Genomic DNA, 27,092 nt, shown 5'->3' on the forward strand with positions numbered 1-27,092 from the left:
TTAATTATTGTAATTGCACAACGACGGGAATGTCGAACTTAAACCAGCGGGAGTTTATTTTATTTTTTTCCCCCCCAATTTAAATTCACGGAAACCCCAAGAATGTTTTTGACGTGAACCTTCTAGAAAACACACACACACACGTGGATGGTGAGGCTTGAAGCCCCCCCCCCCCCCTCCCCTCTATTTCTTCTTCTTCTTCTTCTTCTTCCCAACTCATGTGAACACTTAGATTGGCTCTATTATGTCTGGGAATAATGTAAAACAGCTTCCCGGCGTGTCTGTGTCTCTGCTCCCGTCTCTGGAACGCCACTTTGACGGCGGCGGGATTCTGGATGAGCGACGCCCAACTAACCCCCCCACCCCCCCACCCACCATCCACCATGAACCCCCCGCCAAACTGCCGCCATCCAAAGACAACTTGCGCTCAGACAGAGCGACGTTCCCAAGGTGACACCGCACGGAAAAGTCGGAGTAACTACGATGACGGACAGACAACAAGGAAAAAATATGTTGGTACACCGTATTCCTCATTTATTATTATGTTGCCACAAACATGACATTTATTTTTATTTTTTTTAATTGTGGCCACAATATAGGTATAATGTGCAGAAGATGCTAATTTTTAACCACGAAGAAGCTATCAGGCACGCATGAAATCCAAATGAATACCGTTAAAAGGATTCCTGGACAGTTGAATAAACAAATCAAACGCACATTCTTGAGAAATGGTAAAGCACATGACATCTGTTGGCAGTTTCCTAAAAAGGTGCGCTCCATTTGCTTCCCCAGACGTCCAAATCGCTCGTGGAATCAGATTAAACCCACAAATTAGCATATTGGGCACATGGTATATCTACATTGTGACCACAATTAAAAGAAAATCCCCACATCATGTCTTCGGCTCTGTAGAAAACAAATTGGACAGTCACCAAAATTTCACTGACACGTTTGTACCTTTAAGAGGAGGTGGCGGAAACACTTCCCGATGACCATATTTGGTCCGGACCTGCCCAGAAACGTCCTGACAAATGAAATCAATCAAATTCATTCCCATGATAAGTATTCCTGTAAGTCCTAAAATGTCACACATCAGCAAGGATGGAAAAACAAAACACATCACATGAAAACACACACTCACACTCACACACACACACAAAGGCCTTGGAAGCGATTGGGACAGATGTTGGTAGTTATCGGCAGACTGAAAAAAAATCATGTCATTAAAATCCATCAAATCATCTAAAAGCTTTTTATTTGCTTTCTCCAGTTACAACACAAATACTTTGACTTTTCAGGCTGAAGCAGCGGGAATGTTGTGTGTGTGTGTGTGTGTGTGCGTGCGTGGAATATCTGATTCCCTCTGCATGCAAACCTTCAATAATAGTCCTCCCAAAATGACTTTATTATATTAGCAGCCACTAAATAACAGATTTTATGACAACCGACTGCCCACCATTGACGTCTGCGTCAATTTTACATGACAAGAAAGTTTGTTGTAGCGCTGATAGTGCAAAAACACTGTTCATGATTGATGAATGTGTAAGAAGAAGAAAAAAAAGCAAGTTAACTTTGGATGAAACGGTTTCCTCATTTCTCACAATTTAGTCAGGAAATCATACAAAAAAGCTCAAGCGGACTACTGTACAACAGAAAACTTTAAATAAAAAATAAATTGGAAAAGTAGAAAAAAGAAACAAACAATTACATTAAGTAAAATATATATTTTTAATAAAATTAATTAATAATTTAAATAAAATAAAAAGGAAATTTAACACAGAGTAAGAAATTTTTTATTTCAAATAGAAAGTAAAAAAAGTAATAGAAAAATGAGACATTTTTTTTTTTGTTTGTATTTTGTTTTTGTTTTTGCACAAAATCTCCCAATTGTAATCTTTTTGTGTGCTAAATTCAAGTGTCCCTATACCCCTAAAAGCGTTAGGAACGTCTTCCAACAATGTATTTCTTTTTGCAATTATACCATGCTCAGTTTTGTACAAAATACTACTAAATTCCTGTGAGAAGAGACGCCCATTTGAAATAGAAAACGTGCAAGTGAGGTCCTGCTTGACTAAACAAAAACTTTAAAATAGTTGACTCCAAACTAACCCTAAAAAATTGCGCGTTTGCTACCAATTACAAAATTAAACTCAAATTTTGTGACAAGTGATTCCTTTGGCATATCAAATGCAGTGCAGGAAGTGAGGTCACACAGGAAGCAGCCATCATCTTGATGACGCTAAAAATGCGTGTTTTGTACTAAATTGCACCACTTTTGGTTTTGTACAAAACTTTACAAAAATGTTGTACCTATGTTTGTATTATCAAATGTGCCAAATAAATGGAAAAAAAAAAATAATCATCATCTATCATATAGCTGACCTAAAAATTGTGTTGTCTAATTATTACCCTGTATTACATTTTTGTACAAAATCCTACTAAAACTGAGTGAGGACTCTGGACTATCAAGTGTGTAGGATGAAAGACAATTGTTGTCTACTAACAGCCAATCAGGCAACAGTATGACATCACATGACTTTTGTAACCATCAATAAGTGCTTTTACTGATTCAAGATGGCATCAACACGAAAAAAAAAAAAAGATTATTAAAGAAGACAACAATGCGAGTGTCAAACACCCCGACAAACTTTCTCAAAGTCATCACTTATAAAACAATAACAACAAATCTTCCGGGTCCTGAGCTCTTCTATCGCAACTTCACCGATTGGCTGAATCTCTTGGCTGTAGACGTAAAACTTGCATCTTTGGGTACCACTGTAGTTTTTTTTTTTTTCTTTCTTAAATTATCAGCTTTTTTGTTGTTCTTTTGAAAAATGTAGTCATAAAGACGCAGCAATAGTATTGGGATGAGTCAAGTTTCAAAAATACAATAATACATACATAAGTTATGGCTTCATAAGTTAAACAGGAAGCGGAACGCCCTGTAATATACACGTTTAAATAAGTCTCGCTGCTCAGTGCGTCTCTGTATTGTCGTATAGAAAAAACAAAAAACATGCCTAATGCAAAAAAAAAAAAAAAAAAAAAAAAAAAAAAAGCCTTAAAGGACCAACCAGTAGGTAAGACACACGTAAAAGAAAATAAACAATTACACTCGCGCATTAAAGTCGGACTCTTACCAGAACAAAGTCATATATTTGAGAACAAAATTTTTAATTTGAGGAAAAAGGCCACTTTAAAAAAAAAAGAAGTTATATTTGAGAAAATATACATTTTTTATGAGGTAAAAAGCTGTAGATTGTCGAGAAAAAAGTAGTGTATTTGAGAAAAAAAATCATTTTCAAAAGAAAATTGTATATCCAAGATAAGTAAATTCTTCAGATAAAGTATTTAGAGAATTTTTTGGTGGGAAATTAGAGGAAAGTTTGAGAGAAAAGGTTATAAATGTTAAAGAAAAAGATATATTGGAGGAAAGAAAATAATATTTCTTTAGATAAAGAATTTCTCAAGAAAGGTTTGAAAAATAAAATAAAGTAATATAGCTTTGAGACCGTTAAGTAGTTGGAAACAAGTTGTAGAAATTTGAGGGGGGAAAAAAAATCAAATTTTTGAGAAATAAGACCGTAGAGAAAAAAAGTTGAACATTTGTAGTCTTTTTTTTTTTTTAATTCATAATTTTAAGTTGTATATTTTAATAAGCTGAATACTTGAAAAAAGGTATAATTTAAGAAAAAAGTAATATTTGAGAATACTTTTCCGTAATTTTAATAAACTTGTATATTTTTGAGAAAAGTTGTATTTTGAAATTATATATTTAAGAAATAAGTTGCATATATTTGAGAAAATGTCATATTTTTGAGATTCATATTTTCTGGAAAAAAGTTTTACAATTAAGCAAAAATCATATTTTCGAAAATTTCATTTTTTCAAAAAAGTCATTCATTTTCATTTGCGAGAAAGGCCATTATTTTGAGAAAAAAAGTTGTAAATTACGTTTCCCTCAAAATGTGTAACTTGTATATTAAAAAAACTATAGAAGAAAAAAGTCATAGCTGAGAGTTTAAAAAAAGTACATTTTTAGAACGCAGTATATTAAAAAAAGTCATATTTGAGGAAAAAAGTTGCAAATAGCTTAATTTAAAGTCCTGTTTTCAGAAAAAAACATCTTACAATTTAAGAAAAAAAATTGTGTATTCGAGAAAAAGTTGCATATATTTGAGAAAGTGTCATTTTCTAGAAAGTGATCTTTTCAGGAAAAGTACCTTTTTCAGGAAAAAAAGTTGCAGATGATTTTTTCCCCCCTGAAAATATACAACTTAATTCTGGTATGATTAGAAAAACAACAACTGCGAGAAAAGCCATATTTAAAAAATGAAAACAGTTCTCGATGACTTTCCCCTAAAACCAAATTTATTTAGGTAAAATTCCGACTTTAACTTGGTGTGTAATTATTCATATTCTTTTTTGTTCTTTGGAGTTTGTGCCTCATCCACGTTGCTATTAAAGACATACAAAAAAAGTCTGTTAGGAACAATGTGCTGCTTATTGCTACTCCGAGCGTTTTGGTCCGAACATTCCAGGAAGACAAGTTTGCACAAGTCAGGACGAGCCGCTTCAAAAAAAAAAAAAAAAAAAAAAAAAAAAAATCCCTTTTCAGTCAGGCGTTCAGTAGGGCCTCCACACGGCCTCATCCATGCGTCCGGCCGTGTTGAGGACGGTGGGGGAGTTGCTGTGGCTGCCGTCTCCCGCGTCTACGCCGCCGTCCGCCTGGTTGGGGTTGACCAGCGAGGTCCCCGTGGAGGCGCTGGTGCAGGGCGGCGGGGCCACGCGCGAGGGCGACCGCTCCCCGCCGCCGGACACCATGGAGATCTGGTAGGACCCGGACGAGGCGCCGTAGTACAGGTAAGGCGTGCTGCTGGTCTGGAAGGGTCCGCTCTGGTTCTGCGTGGAGCCCGGGTAGGGCGGCGGAAGGTAGGTGTGGTAGTGAGCGCTCCCCAGCGACATGGCGGAGGTGACGGGCGGCGTGTAGGTGAAGGTGGCCGGGTAGTGCATGCGGGGCCCGCTGAAGCGACTCTCCGTCAGGGAGGACAAGCCCGGGAACTGACGCTCAAACTGGCCCGGGAACGGGCTCAGGTCCGAAGAACCTGAAGGAAAGACGACAACCGCGAGAGTCACGAGTAGCGCCTTCTGCACACGTGCCACCTTCACTTAATTCACAGAGCTCGTAAACTCAATTTATTAGTATATATTGAATCCATTTTCCACATTGAAATGAATTGAAATGCCATTAATCCGTTCCAGTTCCCCCAAAACATTTTTTTTTGTTACGTGCTTTAAAGAAAGAAAAATCGTAGAGCCAGACCGGTATGTTGTTTTCACGGCAGATACCGATTATCAGTAGTCAAGGAGGCTGGTAACCGATATTTGGAGCCCATATTTATTTGCAGTAAAAGGGAAAATATTGGTGTCAAAATATTAAATAACACAAACACTTGGTTTAAAAATCTTTAAGCATATGCTAATTGAAACAGCTTTTCACATTTGCAACATATTCGGTTTCTTTTAAGTAATGTTCTTTAATTAAGTTCATGTTAAGACGAGGACAACTTGCCTATTTGAGAGAAAAGTGGCGTAATTGAGAGAATCTGTTGCATATTTTTTAGTCGCACTCAAACTATTTTGTTTGTTTATTGAGTGTGACTGTTAACAAGCCGCCATGAGGCCCAACAACGTGTGGTTAAATTGTTATTATATGCATGCTTTTATTTTGAAGGTCTGACTTTTGACAGGCTGTGTTCTGTGTTGCTGAGCGCACCGAGAGGGTTATTGCTTTGAGCTCTTAATAAAAGCCTGCGTTGAGGAATACGCCTGGCCGACCGTTGAACCCTTTTTACGCAACTCATGAAATGCTTCGAATGAATGCGCATCGATCCCGGGAAATGAATGGTTGACTCACATTTTTTCTGTTCGAAAAACAAGCGGATGCACGAAAACCGGGACAAAAATTAGCCGAAAAAAAAATTGGTGAAAACCGAATCACATGAAAACAAGAGTGTATGAAAACCGAGGTTTCACTGTATATTAAAAAAACATTTTCCCAAAAAGCACATTTGAGAAAAAGTTTGACAACTTTCAAAGTTCTACAATGAAGAGCGGTTAACTTCTTTCTATGCTAGTGACAATTGAGATAGTTCAAAAAATGAGATGCACTTCTGCAACACATTACGCCATTGCCATTATGACTATTTTATATTCCTCATTGTAAACAGTGGTTAACTTTTCTTTTTACACTTTTATGACTAAATCGTCAAAATGCATCAAAGATTACAGAAAATTCAAAATTTTTCCTTCTACTGACCCGATTTCCCGTGGTGGCGAATAAATGTGACTAAAAATGCCTGTATTGTTTTATTCATCATCTTCTGTCTGGGCGGTTGGCGCTGACAAAGCGTTCGCATGTTTACGCATATTTACGGGTGTGTGTGTGTGTGTGTGCGTGCGTGTGTGTGTGTTGCTTACACACACAAATGTGTGTGTGTGCTGAATGAGGAGCAGCACATGTGGAAACACTTTGTGCAAGAAACAGTTTCCATGAGATCCATAATGAGGCGGACCCCAGCTCTGATGTGGCTCCGACGCTCGCCTCCCGTCGGCTCCAGCAAGTGCGCGTGTGCGCGCTACATCCCAAAAATAAAAAGCACCCCCCCCCCCCCCCCCCCCCCAAAACCACTAACTGGCTGCGGCGAGCGCGGCGCTGGGTGCAGAGAAATGCAAAATGGGAGGTCTACTCCATGCCGTACCCCCCCCACCCCCCCCCACAACGGTGCCATAGACCCCGGCCACGGCGCTCTTATCATAAATCACGAGGCGTCTTCCCTGTCACCACGTCTGCTGCGAAAGGAGGATGAGGATGAGGGGATGAGGGGGTGGAGGCCATGTGGCGGGAAGGGGCGGGGCTCGGCGTGTTTACGTGCAAGTTAGCGTCACGTAGTATACGATGCTAATTAAAAGACGACTTCCTCTTATTATTCTAGTTGGAATATGAGGTCATGTAGCATGTTTACGTCATACTTAATTCTCTATATGCAATATTGTCCGTATGCCTGTCATGTAACATACTGACATCATATTTAATGTCTGTGCACATATATTGTACCTGATTAAGATCATAATCAACATGTACTTATAATGTACCATATTTCCATTTTGTAACGTATCTACATTAGACCTCAAATGTACAATATTTGCATCCTATCTGTACACCTTTAATGTAGCATATTAGCATCATATGAGATTTGTGTGGTGAGGCGGCGTTACGTATCGAGGTGTCAACATGTCGACCGGCGCTCGTGTGCGAGGGATCGAGTGAGTGCGTGCCGGGATGGCTGCAGCTTTGAGGTGCCGTAAAAAAAATAACATTATCCTCTCCCGCAAACACAAAATCACCCACACTCACCAAAGTGAGGCTTTTGGTGGGCGTGGGAGGTTTTTTTTTCATGTGCGTAAGAGGGTTTTTTCGTGTGTGTGTGTGTGTGTCTATGAGTATTTTTGGTGAGTGTGAGCGTTAGTTTTTTTTTTGTGGGGGGGGGGGGGGGGGGGGGCGAGTAAGAATTGAGGCTTTAGTAACTGTTTTTTTTCTGTGTTAAAGGTTTTAGTATGATATGTTTTGATGTGCGACAGTTTTTTGGGTGTGTGAGAGAGTGTTTTTTTTGGGGGGTTTGAAAGTTATTTTAAGTGAATGTATTTTTGGTGCGTATGAGAGTTTTTTTGCGTGCGATTGTCTTTTGGTGCTTGTGAGGGGTTTATTGCTAGCTTTAAGTGGTTTTAATGTGAGTTTGAGAGTTGTTTTTCATGTGTTATAGATCCTTTTTGATGCGTGTGAGAGGCTTTTGGTGTGTGTTTGTGCGAGAGGTAAATGTTATTCGTGGGAGAGGTAAAGGTTATTTTTGTCCTAGACGGCGCCTCCTACGTATGAAAACAAAGAGTGACGAGATGAAAGCCGACCAGGGGAAGGTTTGATGGCGGTGAGTCAAACAGGTGTCCGGAGAGCAAACTTGTCTGGCGGCATGTTGAGATTTTAAAAGGAGCGCTTCACTTTGTGTTTTTGTTTGTTTGTTTTGTGTAAGGTGTACAATTTGTAATACAGATACAAAGAGGCCAGCTAATGCGATTACCCACAATGCCTTGTGAGTGATCACGAAAGAGCAGCGTATCGTCCACAAAGACACTTTGTTGGTTGGTCTCCAGCCCGCTACTAACCAGCCAGCCTGTCATCCCGCCGCACCGGCCCTCTGGGATCAAAAGATGTGTGTCTGTATTATACTGGCCCGAGGTGTCCAAGACCCACACCAGAAGGAACAGCACAATGCTCATTGAATTGACGCCAAAAAATGTGATCACAGAACAAATGAAACTCAAGGGAGCACTGTGTTAGCAAGCGCTGCTGAGTCGATGTGGAGTTCCGAGTGTGTCTCACCTGGCAAGCGTCTGGGCACGTCACTGATGGAGGGCAAGCCCGTGCCCCGGCTGGAGGAGAGCGGGGCGGTGGAGTGTACGGAGGGGGACGCCATGGGACTCAAGTAGGACGGGTACGTCTGCTCGTACGACCACGGCGGCGACGACTGTGACTGACGCGGGTCTGCTGCGGTGGAGAGAAAGAAACAATAGCAGGAGGGGGGGAGAAAAAATAAAGTTCAACACTAGTGAACGGTGTATGACGGACCCAGTTTAAGTGCTTCGGAGTGTTTAGCTGCCGGCAGAACAACTTCCTGTTTGCCTTTTAAAAGGTAGCAGCATGTAAACAAGCAGCAAAAGGAGGGGTGAGCAAACTTTTATGCGGAAGGGTAAGGGTTTATGCGGATTTGATTTCAACAACGGACACACGGGCCAAGTCATTAAAATGTGTAAAATATTCATAATAATCATTAATTTTGTATTATATATTTTACATTATGAATTTACTTACACTTAATCAACCAACGATCTGATAAAATAATCATGAAGAAAAAAAAAAAAAAAAGATTACCGGTGATCTGCGTCTGTCCCTGCGGCGTGAACGAATTGGGCACCGCGTTGAGCGCCGGTCGCTGGGCCTGGTTGGGCACCGCCACGCGGACCCTCATCCTCTCCAGCTCGCTCAGGCGGTCCGAGAAGAGGCCCGACTTGGGAGGGTCCTCCAGCTTCTGGCGATGCCCTGAGGTCACAGCGCAGAATTTGAGTTACATTTTGTACCACGTTCCAAGGGTCTATTAGTGACTGAAACAAAGGTAATATGAGTTAGTAGTGATTTGAGTGGAGGTAACACGAGTTAGTAGGGGCTTTAGTGGAAGTCGTATGAGTTATTAGTGACTTAAGTGGAGCTAATGACTTAATAGTGACATAAGAGGAGGTAATACAAGTTAACAGTGACTTAAGTGGAGCTAATGACTTAATAGTGACATAAGAGGAGGTAATACAAGTTAATAGTGACTTACAATAAGTGAAGGTAGTGACTTATGTGGCGGTAACACCAGTTAATAGTAACTTAAGTGGAGGTAATATGAGTTAATAGTGATGTATGAGGTAATACAAGTTAACAGCGACATAGGTGGCCTATTAAAAGTCAATAGTGACTTACATTAAGTAGAGTTAATAGTGAATTAAGTGGCGGTAACGTGAGTTATTAGTAACAAATAGAGGTAATATGAGTTAACAGTGACTTAAGAGGAGGTAATTAGAGTGACTCAAGTACCATTCATACAAGTTATTAGTGTCTTAAGTGGAGCTCAAATGAGTTAATAGTGTATTAAGCGGAGTCAATATCAGTTAATAGGGTCAAATGAGTTAACAGTGACATAAATGGAGGTAGTATGAGTTAATAGGCAGGTGGAGTTAATAAGTTAAGTGACTTGTTGATGAGTTAAGCGACTTAAGTGGTGCTCATACGTGTTATTAGTGAATTATGTAGACAATTAATTATTAGTGACTTAAGTGGAAGTTGTATGCGTTATTAGCAACTTAAGCAGTGTTAATAGTCACTTAGGTGGAGGTTATATGAGCTTATGGTGACTTAAGTGGGTAATATGAGTGCTTAGTAACTGAAGTGGAGATAAAAAGAGTTAATCGGGACTTTTGACGGAGGTCAAATGAGTTATAAGAGTGCATTGCAACCTTGTCATTGTTTTTGTTTGTTTATTTTATCGTTAACGTCTTTGTCACACTTGGATGACAAATACGGCCTGGACAGTTTTCAAGCTCTTCCGAAGGTGACAGTTTGAACAAGGAAGTGATTCTTCCACCCCCCCCACCCAAAATCAGAAATTCGGCTTTGAGTCGTTTTTTTAGGCACGAGTGACTTCTGGATCCTCTTCTGACTGCGAGAGGAAGCCGAACGCTCGTTAAGCCGAGGCCTGTTCGTCAGGTAAACAGAGTTTCTCACGCCACGCCGCCATTATCCCTACAGGAGTCGCGCGCCCTGCCAAAAATATTTTCGCCTCGCTCTCTTCCTGCATTCCTCTGGCAATATTTGGACACCCCTTTGTCGCACTTGTGCTTCTCTGAGGCGTGACTTCCTGAATCTAACACACTCATATGTTCCCATAATGAGCCATGTGCTCACTCCTCTGAAGCGTATTTCCAGACTCAGGTGTGGACTCACTGGCAAGGACATCCATTTTTGTTTTCTTTTGATGCTGCGCAGCTATCGAACGACGGAGGAATTCCCGCCCCGCTTTGGCGTCACTTCAGCTGGCCTGCTAACAATCGGCAGCGTCACTCACAATCTCGACTAACTTGCTTACGGGGGCTGAGACATCGAACCACATGGAGTTCGCTGTAAGGCGACGTTAGAGACGTTTTAACAAGAAATCACAAGATTTGCTGAAGCTTTTTTCATCTTTCTCGTGTTTTCCCAAGAGCCCGTGTGGGAAAAACCTGTTTTGACACCGTGCTGGCTAAGCTAGGCTAAGCCAGTTTCGCCTGAACCCCCATTTATTGTGGGGAATACGTTCCAGACCCACCTTTGAAACTGCAACATATAGAGACCATTATTAAAAAAAAGATTTTTTAAATATGGGCTATTTATATCACTATAAAAAAAACTTTATTAAAACAATCAAAGTATGCTTGCACAAAATGAATGTTTATTTTTCGTTACATCTTCAAGGACTATTTATTTCTCTTAATCCAACATTTTTTGTCACCTCAAAATGTCATTCCAAAAAATATGCTCCCACATGCTTTAAACACAGGTTAAAACTTAACAAACGAGTTTTTAAAGTATTCCTTGGTGCCTGTTTTCACTATCTTGCTGTCAAGAAATGGGATACAATCATATAACATCTCTTTGAGTAAATGAAATGAAGACTCTCGCAGTTCTTCAAATAAGAGGCAGAGCGTGCTTGCGTCAAGCTATTTATTCGTCACTCCCAAATGAAGTTTGAGCCACTGTACAACAGACATAAAACAAAACAGAACGATGCCAAATGCCGTAGACAGGCCAACGGAAATGAGTATAGATGTAACGGTAACTACAGACCTTCAAAAAATTGCTCCTTAAACTCACATGGAGCAGCAACACATACTAAAAGAGCATACAACAATACTCACAGGGATCATATATTGTCTCTGCTCGGCACGAACAACGAAAACTGCAATATAGCATCTATTTTTATTTCTATATTTCTATTTCCTATAGTGGCCTCTGCTGTAATAGATGCTGAAATTTATTGCGAGTTATATCATCCACTGAAGGAAAAAAAAAAAAAAACACCACATCCCAAATAGTCTATTTACAAAGTGGTATTTATGTAATTTTTACAAATAATGAAGGCCTTTCATTTGGGATGAAAGTCCCGGAAGTTCAGTCACAAGACATTGCATAATCCAAACATCCCCCGGGCACATCTCGTCATGCCGCTCCCGTCACATGTCCCGGATTGTTACCGCAGGGTTTGGGTCCCCCCCACAAATAGTCGCTGTGCTCACGAATGCTTGCAAGTCGTCTTTTCATAACAAATGCAAACTTTTTTACAGTACGGTAAAAAGGGTTACAGTTTTACATAGTACATTTCAGAGTGTGCAGTTGTTTTTATATTTAAGTACGGGATTTGAAGCAGCACTTTTACTTTTACCACGGTCTTATTAAAGAAAAAACACACACACACACACAAAAATCTGTACTTCTACTTCAGTACTATTGCCGCCTCTACTTGCCGGGTGGACTTCCACCTCCTGAAACATTTAATTAAGCACAATTACACTGTTTTCATGGCCTTACCGAAAGCATTTTTCTTCTTCTCCGAGACTCAATTATGCCTTGTACGATGCCAAAGCCGAGCTCATGTCTCAGCTGTTTTATCGGAACTCTGGTCAGGCTGCTGAGCAATGAGCCCGGGGGTGTTTATAAAGAAGCAGGAAAAGGGGGCCGGATGATTTCACCCACCGTTGGGGAAAGTCCCCCACATTCCAATCATCGTCATCATGATCAGCAGAGATGGCAAAAGTACTCACACTCTGTCCTCTACTTAAGTACAAGTACAGATATGTGTGTAAAAAAAACTTTCTGGTAAAAGTAGAAGTACAGTGAACCTTCGCTATTCTTGACACATGTAATTGACGCCTCCCCTAACAGGGTTAACACAATACCGTAATTGGCTGTAGATGCCACAAGATGGTGGCAAAGGACTACAACTGTGTAAATGAAGCTCCACATCTCACCTCAACATAATTTCTTGTCATCAGGTGGTATTGATGGTACTAAACACAGTGAAAAGGTGAGCTTTTCAGCAAATAAGGCTGGATAGGTTTCCCCCCAAATTTGCAAATAGCCCCAAATTTGAAATATACGAGCTTTACAGCAGCATTGACATCCCATGTCGCATTTTGTTGTTGCTGTTTTTTTTTTTTTTTTTTTTTTTAAGCCAAGATTTATGTAGTTTTGGCTAGACTTTTATGCTATCAAAACAACGAGTTCCTGACAACACGACATGCCGACAACATCAACCAATTCTCTTAAATAAAGCAACATCTTGCTTCCCGGAATCAGACCCCATGATTTCAATCAGTCATTCAAGTACGCAAGCGCAGTTTACCCTGTCTCACTCAGTATTATTTTCTTTTTAAATTTTGTTTTTAAACATCAGTTCATCATCTGCAGAGGTTAAAAAAAAAAAAACCTAGCCTTATTTTTACAACGTTTTCAAATGTAGGGAGTAAAAATACACAGTTGTCAGAAAAACTAAATACTCAAGTAAAGTACTGATACCTGAAAAATCTACTTAAGTGCAGGAACAAAGTGTTTATGTTTTGCTGCTTTTCACCACTGGAAAGTGGCAGTGCAGATTAGCGATAGCGCCCTCCTAACCTACCTACCCGCCACTTCCTTCCCTGCCCCAGCCGGCGGCCGGAAGCTAGGGCAGATTCGCACCAGATGTGCGACCGCTCGGCGGCCGCGTGCAAACGCTCGCTCGCAAGTAGTCGGAAGAAAAGTGATCCAAGAGGACTTATTATTGTTTGAAGTGAGGCTCTGCGGTGCGCCGGGCTAATCTGATCAAAGGAAAAGCCGGCAGGGAGAATAAAGAAGATGTGCGATGATAATTAATGGAGGTGGTTTTTGTTTCACGGACAAGGCAACCATTCGTGTCGGGGATTTACAGCCCCTGGCTTTACACAGACACCAGTGCTAGCTTAGCTTAGCTCAGCCTTGAGCAAAATAAATATCTCGCAGAATTAAGCAAAATAAATGTCAAGCAGAGAGGCTATTGGATTTCCTCTTGATTTATGCTAAGCCATACTAACTTTGCCTCACTCTCTCACTTTGGTTTGAAGATATTTTATCTTAGCTTAGCCTTGAGAGTTGGAAAAACAGAACTGGTTTTGTTCAGGATCAAGGAAAATAAACCTTGATTTGTGCTAAGCTAGGCTAACATCGCATTTCAGGAACACAAGACTGCAAATGCTAGCTTAGCAGTGTTTAGCAATACTGTAGATACTTTATTCAACCCAAGTTGGAAAAACAAGCATGGCTTTTTCGCGAATCGAGCAAAATATATTTTAACCAGAGGGAGTTGTGGGTTATACCTTGTTTTATGCTAAGCTCGGCTGGCGTTGCCTAAACCTCACTAAATACTGATTTATGATTTATTTTTAAATATGAAATCCTTCAGTTTTACGCATGACAGGCAGACTGTTGAATTAATTTGAAAACTATGATGAAGACAAACATTGGTGCAATGTCTTTAACTGGATTTCTTTTAAGCATGTAGACACAGCCGGGCTTGTTTTACACTCTGCTTAAACTCATATGAAAAGACAAGACGACAAATGCTAGCTTAGCTTAGCTTAGCCTTGAGAGTTGGAAAAACAATCACGCAAAATACTTTTAAACTACTTAATATAATCCATTTGAAACACGACTCGCTTGATGTGACCAATGACTGAAGCAGAAGCATAGACACTTTGTAATTGCGATACATAGTGGTGCTAATGTTCGGCAGATTCAACCACCGTCAAAAAACGAAATGTGCGGGAAGTCAGGGACAAGTGGTCTATTCATTTTCACAAAACAGCACATAAAACTTTCAGTTGGGAAATTTTGTCAAAAACTAAATGATACCCCGCCATCTCCTCAGTGTCCAATGTATGCATCTCAACATTTGGGTTTTTCAGATTTTTTGGTTTTTTTTCCCCTTTTTTCCCCCTGAAAAAAGATATTTTAAAAATAGACTTAAACTTAAAAAAAAAAAATATATATATATATATATATATATATATATATATATATATATCTTTAAAACTGGTCACAAAACTGTTTCCCGTTCTCGAGTTATCACATTTTTGTCTCTGTTGTAGTCCTCACAATTCATCCCGAGTCCGAGAACTTTTAGTTTTTGGTACTTTCCGTTCCTTTGGTCCACTGTGTACGTCCGTCTATCTATCCGTCCATCCATTCATCCATCCACTTTACTCCTCGGGATGGCGATTGAGCTGCAGCCTATCTTAGCTGTTACCGATGTCGCACAACCCTTTTTGGTTCTATGGTTATCATCACCACATTTTTCTGCTTTTGCCATCACATGTACCTTTAATGTGGCGGATTAAATCCTGAGTAAGCATGTTTTGTAGCAGATTAAAGCTTCCCTATGCATGTGCGTGCAGGTCAATCATCCATGAATTCCTTCTTCTTTTTTATTTTATTTCATTTTATTTTATTGTTAATTCCACGCACTCACAATGACCATTTTCATTTTTGGTGATGAAATGAATCATTCCAATGGATGACTTCCAGAGGGGAAAAAAAACGTGGCGTTAGGTTGGGCTGGAGGCAGGGTGACAGGCAGGCGCCCGTCCACCGTGGGGGTCTGGTATCAAGGGAGGAGGGATTGGAAGAAATGAGGGCAGATGATAAAACCAGAGATGGAGGGAGGAGAAGGGGAAAAAGAGGAGGAGGGGGGGAAAAAAAAGAGGAAAGGAAAAAGCGAGCGAAAAGGAGCCATGCTGACTGGGGTGGAACGCTGCCAGGCGTCTGTGTGGTCCAGCCAGGGAAGGGAAATCGCACACACGCACATTATACGCATGTATATAGACGTCCAGGACAGCTCCCCAAGGCGATACTACGATTTCACGCAAAAACACATTAGAGATGATTCAGAACGGGAGAGCAGCTTTTTATTTCTGTTCCTCACTTTTTCAGCTGTCCGCTGAATGATTTTGTGTTTCGTGTCACACATGCAGACCCAGACACGCACGCACACACACGCACGCTCTCACAGGCACATGCACTCGCGCACTCACTCACTCACTCACTCACTCGCTCAGTCCTGTAGACGCTCGCATAATCACTCACACTGATCCATTCACTCACACCAATTCACTCACTCACTTGCACGCACCCACGCAAGCGCTTGGCACATCTTCAAGGAACTTCACACAACTGACTGGCTGCCTCTGGAAAAGCCTGAAGGTTTTCTTTTTCTTTTTTTCTTCCTTCTCAACCTACTCCCCCCCCCCCACGTCATTGCTCTTGATTTTTTAAGTTGTCGTGTGACTCGCATTGTGATTCATTTTGTTGTTTGTCACAGTGTGTGTGTGTCAAGCAAGGGCTTTTATTATGACACACACACACACAAAGACTAACTGGACAATTCTACTGAGATTTCATATAACAATGCATGATGGTAGACAACCACAATGAGTCCTGCAATATTTGTTGTACTAATTTAGGTTTTTTTCCCTTAAAATTGGTTCATAAAAAGGCATTGATTCATTTTTTTTATTGATTTCATTAATCATTTATTTATTTATTGCAAAGAATAAAACAAATGTTCATCAAATACATTTGTTTTACATATACATTCAACATGTTTTATTTTTAATAAAGACAAGATAAAGACAAGATTTGGGAATGAGATTTTGATTTTGACCAATATGTGTTTAATTGTGCTCCGACTGAGAGCCAGACCTCTGCTCAGTATCAAAATGTTCATATTGTAAAATCTGCTTATTAAACTCATGCCGACGGTGTATATTAGTGATAAGGTCCCAAAAAAATCATGACCAATCTTTGTCCGTGTCTAGGTACTGCTCATCGGTCACGGCGACCCAAAGGGCTCTGTCTTAAATCACTTGCTTTTTTGATCAAATTAATTGATTTAATTTCTTTGAATTATTTGTTTAATTTGGATGCTACTATGTGCACCATAAGACTTACAATGCAGCAAGACAACAACTACTAAACATTTGGCTTTGGCAAAAAAAGGGAATTTCCACAGTATGATTCTGAGTCATGAACATTGTGAAACCTTGTTTTCCCCCTCATAAATAAAAAAATCGCCAAAATTGTGTTTTCTACTTTTCCAGGCCATACTCATCTGATCCACTTTTTTTTCCAATTGAAAATTAAGGAGGGAGGCTATTTTTGTTCAGTGAATGATAAGAAAAATAAATGCCTCGCTAAAGTAAACGCCTTGCTTTCCTTTAAACCCCTATCAGGACAAGAATGACGTAATCATCAATAATATCATCACATTTTCAGAGATGATCATAAAGTTGTCTTTGAGTCATTACGGCGGATTATATAGACGAGTAGCTTTTAATGTCTTGCTGTTATGTGTATGTGAGCGTGTATGTGTCTATTTGTGGGCTTGGTAAGTAACCACTAATATGGTCTGCAGAACCGCTGCCTCCTCACCAGACTTGTTAACACTCTGACCCCATCAAAATGCGCACACACCCACACACCCACTCAAACACACACACACGCTTAGCCACAAAGCTAACTTTGTGTGACACCACAATGTTTTTTGTCACCTCTCGTGTGAGTGTGTACCATCAATTTGATTGAATAACAACGGCTTCACCAAAAGGAAATGTGGCCTTTTTGCTACTGTTGTGTGCGTGCCTCTCTGTCGCGCGCACAAACACACACACACACACACACGCACCTGAGCCTGCACATGGCCACTCCCTGCCACCTATTAGCCGCAAATGACATTTAATGAGGCCTATTAGTTGCACTGAGCCTGCACTCTGCTAATGACACCATTAACACACAATCACACACTCAGACATGTGTCCTGAGCCACACACGCGCACACACTTCAGATTTGAAATCAACGCTAATGTGATGAAGGTCGAGTCAGCATCGACTAGTCGCTGATGATGTCATTGATATTTTTTCAATACAGAACAATAAAAAACTACAATACAAAAAAAACCCCAAAAGCAGGCAATGCTTTGCAATAATCTATATTCAGCGACAATGGACAGCTCATACAAACATGGTTGCCGCTGAGAAAATATTTTCAAAATCCTGCCATTTTTCGCTCCTTTCACCCTCACTTACCAAAGCTGCGCGTTCAGGTATAGAGGACAACAACAACAATAAACAAGTTGTAACGAGCATGGAAGTGTTTGTATGTCCGATATGTTCGTAAGGTGAACGTTCGTAAGTAGCGTTAAAAGTCTGGGAAGGATGAACCGCGTTATAGCGGGGGAACACTGTACTTAAAAAAAAAAACACATGTTCCATATTAACCTGAACTGAACTCAACGCATACTGTCTGGATGAAATGCTTTTATTTTGCCTTATTTTGACACCTTTCGTCACTTTTACTAACCGCAAAGCTTTGTTGACATAAATTGGTCGTTGTGGAGTCTCAACTGTTGGCCACCAAACAACAGCCTAAAAAATAAGTCATGTGATGCGTGGCAGCAGATGCACAGGAAATGCTTTTGATCAAACACAGCGAGCAAGCGGGCGTGTGTGCGCGCGCATGCGTGCGTGTGTGTGTGTGTGTGTGTGTGTGAGTGTGTTCTTGGCAACGCTAGCAGCTTTCCTAGTGGCAGGAACGACATCGCTTGCTAATGTGAGCGTCTGCCGGCTCCGCTGTGTCCCGGTCCCACATGTGAGCCTTGTTTGTCACATCACAATTATTTTATTTCTTCATTTTTCTTGAATTTCTCAAGGAGGAGGCAAACAGCTGCGTGCCAGACCAGTTGGCACTGACAGCTCAACTATAGTAAAGTTTTTTTTTTTTCTTCCCCAACTTCCTGCTCAGTTGTTTTTATACGGCCTATTAAAAGGAGCTGATGCTAGCACTCTTGGTAAACACTGGTATCTCTAACATAGAAAGAATATAAAGATTTAAGCAGTTTGTGGATCATGATTAATTCATTGCGGCTCCTGGCGTGTGTGACTTGGCCAGCGGGAGCAATATAATATAGTCATTCAGACAAACGAAGAAGAATTTGACGACTACTGTAAGTGACTCATTAAGTTGCAGTAATATTAATTGTTTTTCCCAGAGGATAAAGAATATACATCTGCATTGTCTGTCCACGCGTGTTGCTGCATCTTTTGTGTTCAAATATCCCTCGCTTACAGCAGTGACTCTCAAAAATCTCAAAAATGTACGTATTCTGATTCAGATTTTTTCTGGACAGTACAGAGGCGTACCTAGTTACCACACACATATTAGGTAACTGATAGGAAATGTTACTCCCTTGCGGTCTCGCCACTCGTATAGTCCGTAAACAAACACAGTGTAGCTCAGCCTCTGTCTAGCGAATGTCATGGGCTAGCAATATGCTTTTGGCGGAACATCACAGTCATTTGAAACAGTATGTAAAAAATATATTGTACATGTGTTTTCAGCGAAAACTTGTTTATTTCTTTCTTTTTTAAATTGTTCTTGACTTCTGTAAAAGTGGGTCGGGACTTTGCAATAAAAGGAAAATGCGGGTCCCAGGGTGACAACACTTGAGGTACGGAAAGTTTTCAGACCCCCTTAAATTTTTCACTCTTTGTTATATTGCAGCCATTTGTTAAAATCATTTAGTTCATTTTTTCCTCATTAATGTACACACAGCACCCCATATTGACAGAAAAAAAAAACATAATTGTTGAAATTTTATTAAAAAAGAAAAACTGGAATGTCACACAGCCATAAGTATTCAGTTTTAGAAAGTCAACCATCACTGCAGCCCTCCACCAGTCGGGGCTTTATGGCAGAGTGGCCCGACGGAAGCCTCTCCTCAGTGCAAGACGCATGAAAGCCCGCATGGAGTTTGCTAAAAAAACACCTGAAGGACTCCAAGATGGTGAGGAATAAGATTCTCTGGTCTGATGAGACCAAGATAGAAATTGCTGGCCTTATTTCTAAGTGGCATGTGTGGAGAAAACCAGGCACAGCTCATCACCTGTCCAATACAGTGCCAACAGTGAAGCATGGTGGTGGCAGCATCATGTTGTGGGTGTGTTTTTCAGCTGCAGGGACAGGGAGACTGGTTGCAATCGAAGAAAAGATGAATGCGGCCAAGTACATGGATATCCTGGACGAAAACCTTCTCCAGAATGCTCAGAACCTGAGATTGGGCCGAAGGTTCGCCTTCAAAAAAGATAATGACCCTAAGCACACAGCTAAAATACCGAAGGAGTGGCTTCAGAACAACTCCGTGACTGTTCTTGAATGGCCCAGCCAGAGCCCTGACTTAAACCCAATTGAGCATCTTTGAAAAGACCTGAAAATGGGTACCCACCAATGTTCACCATCCAACCTGACAGAACTGTAGAAGATCTTAAAGGAGGAATGGCAGATGATCCCTAAATCCAGGTGTGGAAAAAATGAACTTAAATAATTTTGGCAAATGGCTGCAATATAAAAAGAGAGTGAAACATTTAAGGGGGTCTGAATACTTTCCGTACCCACTGTAACAGAGATGCTATTTGTTGGCTTGTCTGTGGCATTTCTCATTATGTTTTAGCTTTAAGCTGGCGCACTTTGAAGGTAAGTTATGTGGTTGTTTTGAATACGCAGCGTGTCATTTGTCGTATCTGCTAAATTGCTGCTTGTTGTAACGAATGGTAGAGTCCGTGAACGAAAAATGAGCTCAACACTTTGATGTGTGTCTCCGAAGTGATATAAGTACCAATACGACATTTTTGTCACTGATTGAGGCGAGCGGGAGGTGTATTGCATGTACTCACTCCTGGGCTCTCGTGGTCCGTCCACTGTCACCTTGATGGCTCGGTGGTAAGTGGCCACTTGCGGCGGGTTGGTGAAGACGGTGATGGTCAGTGTGAAGCTTTTGCCTGCGGTGACATCATCATCGTTGTTATTAACGTTGACGCGCCTCAGAGACAACGCGCCTCATTCAAGACAAACTGGGGCTTCGGGAGAGGATTTATGGTGGACAACGCCGGCTTGTGTGGGAGGCGACATTATGACCTAATGTCATCTCTTTCCAAGAGTGAGTGGGCTCTTTTAATTGGCACTTCCTCTCCCTGAACTATATGATGGTTCGACATTGGTTTCTTGTTAGTTTGTAGAGTATACAGACAAGTTGAATTTTGGAGTTGCGCGCCTTTTGTGTTGTGCCGGGCATTGTGCCGCAACATGCCGGGCGGCACCACTGAGGTCTACTGGAAGAGATGCAGCATAATTAATTAAGAAATTCAGTGTAGCACAGTACCACATTTCGCCGTTTTAATACTCATTGGTTTAGAGCATTGTCCTATTCTTTGTTTGTATGTGTTGCTGCTCCGTGTGTGGTAAAGTAGCACTTGTTTGAAAGTTTACAATTACCTTAACATCTATGTTCATTTTCATGAGCACATCTACGGTGTTTCATATTACAGTGTTCCCCTGCATATTCACAAATTTGTCTATTAGCTGACTTTTTTCGGAACCTCTCCATCTTTTTTGCTCAGGCCAAAGCGCTGTCAAATACAAAAGTAGTGCTTTAGTGCCATCGTGTGGGATCTATGATACTATAGGCAATCTTCTTTGGGGGGGTGTCAATTACTCGTGGATATTTGCTATTTGCGGCGTGGCTGGGTCGTTTATGCTTCGCAAATAGTGGGGAAACACTGTATCTGTTAGCATTAAGATACCAGATTTTCATTCAACGGAATTACATGGTTTTCTTGAACGTTTTAGAGTTTAATTCTACAATTCTCTTTTGTTTTAAGTGTCATTTTTTCAGTAAACCTTCAGTGACAACTTGAGACGAGCACGCGTTGCCTCTTGTTTGGAGAATTGCGCAAGCGAGTCTTGTTTTTGTTTCAGAGATTATACGACGGGCTTCTATTTCTCCACAGCAAGAGAATGAGAAAATACGCCAAAGAATACCTTATAGGATGCGTTTTAACCACTTTAAGGGTAATTTAATACGTTTAAAGCATATGGGAAGTGTAAAACTATTTAAAAAAAGGTTTTCAATATATGATATCAATCTAAATTTATTCGCTGATTGGTGGTGGGTGGCTATAAACAGGAGTTCACTTTAATCCCAATTTTGTGTGTTTAAGTGTGTGTCACCATCAGGAATGCTGTGAATCACAGGGTCAGGTCAGTCATGCTATGAAGACTTAAAAAGGTATGCATCATGTAACCATGGTGACGATCTGGGGCGGGTGGGGGACAGGAAACGGGGGCGGACCGAGGGGTTAAACGCGGCGACTCATCGCGACAGATGTCCACGCGTGGGCGTCCGCCACGCTGACTGTAAACATGAGTCCGCATGCGACAGGTGTGCGGCGTGTTTGGGACGGTGAAGAGGACACATCCGCCGTATCGCCTTCCGACGGCTTGATTTAAAAACACATTTGTAAATGCTGCCTGGACTCAAAAATAATTCTGAAACACATTCGCAAGGCACTGGTTGTGCGAAACACCGGAATGTAAGGCCGCTGTAGCCAATCAGCAATCCGAACATTGTCACTTTTAGAAATGGTGCAACAAAAAGGCCTTAAAACAACTTTTCCTGAGAAAAATGTGTAAACAATCGCTGATCCTAAAAAAAACATCCGCAGACAGACAGCGAAACCCCGTTTATCGCAGGGATACATTCCAGACCCTAACCTCCGAAAGGTGACATTTTTTTCCCTGTCCATTCACAACACTTTAAAGCCATTTAAACTGATTAAAACACACTTTTTGGTATTATTCCTTTGCGTATTCTTTCAACATCCATTATTTCCTATGGGGGAAGAACTGTAAAAAAAAGGACTGTGAAACTTAACAACAAAATGCTGTAAAATCATGACAGTCCAAAGCAGTTAACAGCAGCTAATGCTAAACTTAGCATTTTTATACTGTCCAATATACAAGGTAGGTCCTCACCTCTGTTAAGATGTTTCCATTTGTACCATATTTTTTTCTGGGAGAATTCTAGCAACCCGGCTTTTTTACAGTGTGACAGTGAATCCCAACAATAGGAATTTAAGCAGCGTCCCAGAACTAATAGTGTCCACCTTTAGAGGTTCCACCGCCACTCTATTGAGTGTAGCGATGCAATCAACGGTATCCATTTACGCCAAGCTACCTGCGCTATCAATCGTCGCTGTCACGGCCCCGATGTGTCATCGACATCAGCATCCCGCCTCGTCACCGTCGCCCGGGTGTTCATTTCACACACCTCGTAGTCTGATCTCTCGCCCCTGGGCTCCTATGTCACTTCCTGTCGCCAGATTCTGTGACACCGGTTTCCGCGGCAACAGGCCAAACACCTTGATAACTGGGCCGCCACTCGGACAAAAGAGACCACGACACAGGTGGTGGAGGCTCCATTCCTAAAATAATTTCTTTTGCAATTTTTCTTCGGGAGAATCATGTGACTGATCCTGCTAATGAAAGGCCGTAAGCAGGACATCCACCAAGGAAAATGCTTTTTTGTTTGTTTGTTTTTAAATCGTAGTTTGCTTGTTTCATAAGTCCGAACTACTGTCCCCAGGGGTGCCAATGTTTTTGGCTATGACTGTATAAAAAGACAAACTAGGATTACCAAAATTGTTTTTATTTGTTAAATGCCAGAATAATGGGAGAAGGATATCTATATATCCATCCATCCATCCATTTATAAATAGACAAAGTCATGGCAAAAAATATGGGCACCCTTTGACTGTATATACTGCACAGGAGGTGTGAGTTGATTCCAATTCGGATTGTTTGGCGTTGGCGGAGGTTTTGAGCTCCAGTAAAGGCCGTACAAGTAGAGGCTTTGAATCAGACGTAATGGGAGTGGGAGAGACAATTATGTGGCTACCACGTAAGCGAAGGCGACCACTAATCTTCACCATCTAAGAGAGTGTGTGTGTGTGTGTGTGTGTGTGGTGGTTGTGGGGGGTCATCACCTCTGCCACTGCGGCCTACGAAGCGCAGGTCGTTGAAGCGCGCCACCTGGTTCTTCATCACGCCCGAAGCGTTTCGCAGCTCGGCCGAGTAGTTTTCGTCGTTGCCCGCCATCACCGTCACCACCGTGCCGTCGGTTATGTCCCCTAGCGCCACCACCTGGCGGCAAAGGCACAAGCTGATTCAAAAATAATGTAAAAAACTAAAATACCCTGAGCCCCCCACTATAACGCGGTCGAACGTTCGTGCCCATGCCATATTGCGGATTTTTATGCGATTGTTTTTTATGAGTTTATTCGGTACACAGCCAAGTGTGAATTTTGACCTGCGCACCTTTAGTGTAGTAGTACTAGGTTGTGCTGCAACGTCGGGAGGCACTGAGCTCGACAGCAATAGATCCTGCGTAATTAACAGCAAGAAGAAGAGGCAGAAATGGTCCCGAGCCACTTAAAGCTGCCGTAATATTTGTTGTTCCAATAAAGCAGAGACAATATATGCCTGTGAGTATTGTTGTCTGCTCTGTTTGTAGGCCTTGCGGCTTTGTGTGCGTTAAAGCAGCGGTTGTTAAAAGGTTCAACTACTGCAACATCTATGCTAATTTCCATCGGCGCATCTTTGGCAATTCACATTATATATTAGCATGAAGCATTTTGTTAGACGAAATGATACGGTTTTTTGTTGAAGATTTTGGTGTTTAAAGATACAATGGTTAATTCTTTAGTTTTATGCAACTGTTTAATAGCTAACTTCAACTGTGAGCAACAACTTAACAGCTTGAAGCAAGCACACTGTACCTCTTATTTGGAGAACTGTGCAAGTGAGAGGGTGAGAACAGGCCCTGAGGAATACTTTGGATTTTTATTTTTAAATTAGTATAAGTGTGTTTTAAGTTTATTCGTGTTTAAAGTGTGTGAGAAGGGTCATACTACACGACAAATGTTTTTATTTGGTTTCTTGCAGCGCTAAACGGGGTTCGCTATCAAATATTTTAAGGCGCACACGACTCGTACCCTGACAGGTGGAGCATCCACCTTGCCCCAAAAAGCCATAAAAGTAAATAATGAAATTTAGGCAAAAAATAATAATTGAATTCTAAAAATTAAAAACAAAGTTCAAGAGAAAGATTAAGAATGCAAGCAATTTTAAATACTTTTAAATAATTGTATCCTAAGAAAAAAAATGTGAAAATAATTTACATATTTTATTTTTTAAAATAGCGGCACGGTGGTCGACTGGTTAGAGCGTCTGCCTTACAGTTCTGAGGACCGGGGTTCAATCCCCGGCCCGCCTGTGTGGAGTTTGCATGTTCTCCCTGCGTCTGCGTGGGTTTTCTCCGAGCACTCCTCCCACATCCCAAAAACATGCAAGCTAGGTTGATTGAGGACTCTAAATTGCCCGTAAGTGTGAGTGCGAGTGTGAATGGTTGTTTGTTTGTATGTGCGCTGCGATTGGCTGGCGACCAGTTCAGGGTGTACACAGCCTCCTGCCCGATGATAGCTGGGATAGGCTCCAGCACGCCCGCGACCCTAGCGAGGAGAAGCGGCTCAGAAAATGGATGGATTTAAAAAAATGATATTTGAAATAAAATAGGCAATATTTTGGGGTCCTCTTTTCCCCTACCCTCCTCAGTAATTCTTAAACACCCAACCCCCTCCCCCCACCCGACACTTGGTACACCTTTAAAAAAACAAAACAAAAAACAGTGATTAACTTCCATTTTGTGCCATTCTCCCCATGCTATTTTACAAGCAACTAAAACATCAGAGGAACTAGTATACAAGCAAACTCGAGTGCAGACCTCCACCAAGGCCAAACAACACCAATAATGCACCTCCTGTATTATTTGTAAAATGAATTAGAACATTGGAATATTTCTTTGAATCAGCTGGAAGTTTATCCATATCCCCACCAAATGTCACATGCTTGAAGGACAACATATGGCAACATGCCAACTCTGTGGCAGAGGTATTTACAAAGAACATCTCATGACGGACATCAAACCATCTTCAAAGTGTGTTTTAATTTCAAAAGACAGCAGCAAAAAGGCCTTAGTGGGACTCTTGTTAAGATTTCTGGAAGGAGATAACAAAAAAAGGCCTCAGCAGCTGCTAAAATTACCCAGACAGCAATAAAAGTGCTCGTTAAAAAAAAGGAAAAAGAATTATGAAAAGCTTTTTTTGTTTGTTTTGTAGCCAAGCAACACATTTCAACAATTTGACAGTGTTTGGTCCATATTTTATATTCTTTTATATCCATGAAAAGATCTTTTCATATGAAAAGTCACACCAGCAGTTCCTTTTAAAACATGTTTATAATTTAAAAAGCATGTATTTTATAACGCACGATGTAAAATAAATGCTTAAAATAAAGAGCATGTTTGGAGTACACCCCCTTTTTTGAAATTATAGACTAGCTTTGTGCCAAGATGACAACAACAAAAAAAAGTTTGATCATTAATACAATCATTAGCAGCATTTCACTGAGCCAAAACTAAAAATGGTACAATTTACTTTTTAAAGCTTAATGGCTTAATGAATTTGTTCCAATGACAAAATATTAGGATGCATGAAGAGTGGAAGCACGTTTAACAAGACAAAATATTGACCACACGTAAACTTCATGTCCCTTGGCTCCTTTGAAAAGCGCTCCATGAATCTAAACTACTATTATTAATAGCCACACAAAAAGAGCGTTTTCAATGAACATTTGAATTTTTCAAAATGTAATCTTGCTCATTTCGACTCACCTTGAAGGCGACCGGCAGAGTCTTGTTACAGCGCCAGTGCGACGGCAGCACGGAGCACAAAAAGTTGGGGCTGTCGGTGCGCACCAGCTCCGCCGGGTGGTCGGCGATGATCTCGGCCATGCTGCGGTTCTCGTGGGCGCGCAGACGGGGAACCGCCGCCGAAGCCGCGTCCGCCTGCCCGCCGGGGCCGCCCCCTCCACCGCCTCCTCCGCCGCCGCCGCCGCCGCCGCCACCCGGGGAGCTCACCTCCGTCATCTTGCCCGCGAGCGGCTGCAGGCTGCTGGACGGCGGGCTGAACCTCCGGCTGGCGCTCGGGTCTACGGGGATGCGCATCACACACAACGGGAGTGGATTAACACCAAAGGAAAGCGCCCGTGGAAGGGAACAAATCAAGGGGAAAAGAAGGGAAGGTCGGGATCCTTCCTCCGTAGCACCGCGAGTGGGGAAAAAAAGTGCTTTCACGAAGACGGGAGGAGGAAAACCACGCGTGGGGAGTGTGAGAAAAAGGAGGAGGAGGGGGGTCGTGGTGGTGAGGGTGGTGGTCTCTGTGGCTTCTTCAAAAGTCCACGCGCGACCACGCATGTGCGGCTATAAATAAACATCAAATGGACGTCCACGCGTGGGGGTTTAAAAAAAAAAAAAAAAAAAAAAAAAGTCTCGGCAGCTTCCAGGTGCGTCGCAGACGAACTTGAAAGACTTGTTGGGTGTGGTTCACACACTCCAAGAATTTTTTTTTAAGAATTAAAAACAATTATTCTACAAAAAGTAAAAACTTC

The 27,092-nt window shown here is 41.4% G+C and overlaps 1 protein-coding gene across 6 annotated transcripts in view; it reads right to left on the bottom strand.

Annotated features, from left to right (window-relative positions):
- Positions 1–1,238: 1,238 nt before the first annotated feature.
- The window catches only part of runx2b (RUNX family transcription factor 2b), a 136,863-nt gene continuing 111,009 nt past the window's right edge, over positions 1,239–27,092 (bottom strand). For 2 of the 6 annotated variants that reach the window (XM_061754704.1, XM_061754706.1), the window contains 6 exons: positions 26,317–26,633; positions 23,573–23,729; positions 20,426–20,530; positions 8,987–9,154; positions 8,438–8,602; positions 1,239–5,105 (listed from right to left, as the gene is read on the bottom strand). In XM_061754704.1, coding sequence (XP_061610688.1) covers positions 4,627–5,105; positions 8,438–8,602; positions 8,987–9,154; positions 20,426–20,530; positions 23,573–23,729; positions 26,317–26,633 — 1,391 coding nt within the window. In that variant the 3' untranslated portion in view covers positions 1,239–4,626. Of the gene's footprint in view, positions 5,106–8,437; positions 8,603–8,986; positions 9,155–20,425; positions 20,531–23,572; positions 23,730–26,316; positions 26,949–27,092 lie in introns of those variants that run through there. The other 4 variants (XM_061754705.1, XM_061754702.1, XM_061754700.1 and 1 more) reach the window with 4 other exon arrangements.

This window comes from Phyllopteryx taeniolatus, chromosome 18 (assembly GCF_024500385.1).
Source record: "Phyllopteryx taeniolatus isolate TA_2022b chromosome 18, UOR_Ptae_1.2, whole genome shotgun sequence".
In the NCBI taxonomy this organism is placed as follows: Eukaryota; Metazoa; Chordata; class Actinopteri; order Syngnathiformes; family Syngnathidae; genus Phyllopteryx; species Phyllopteryx taeniolatus.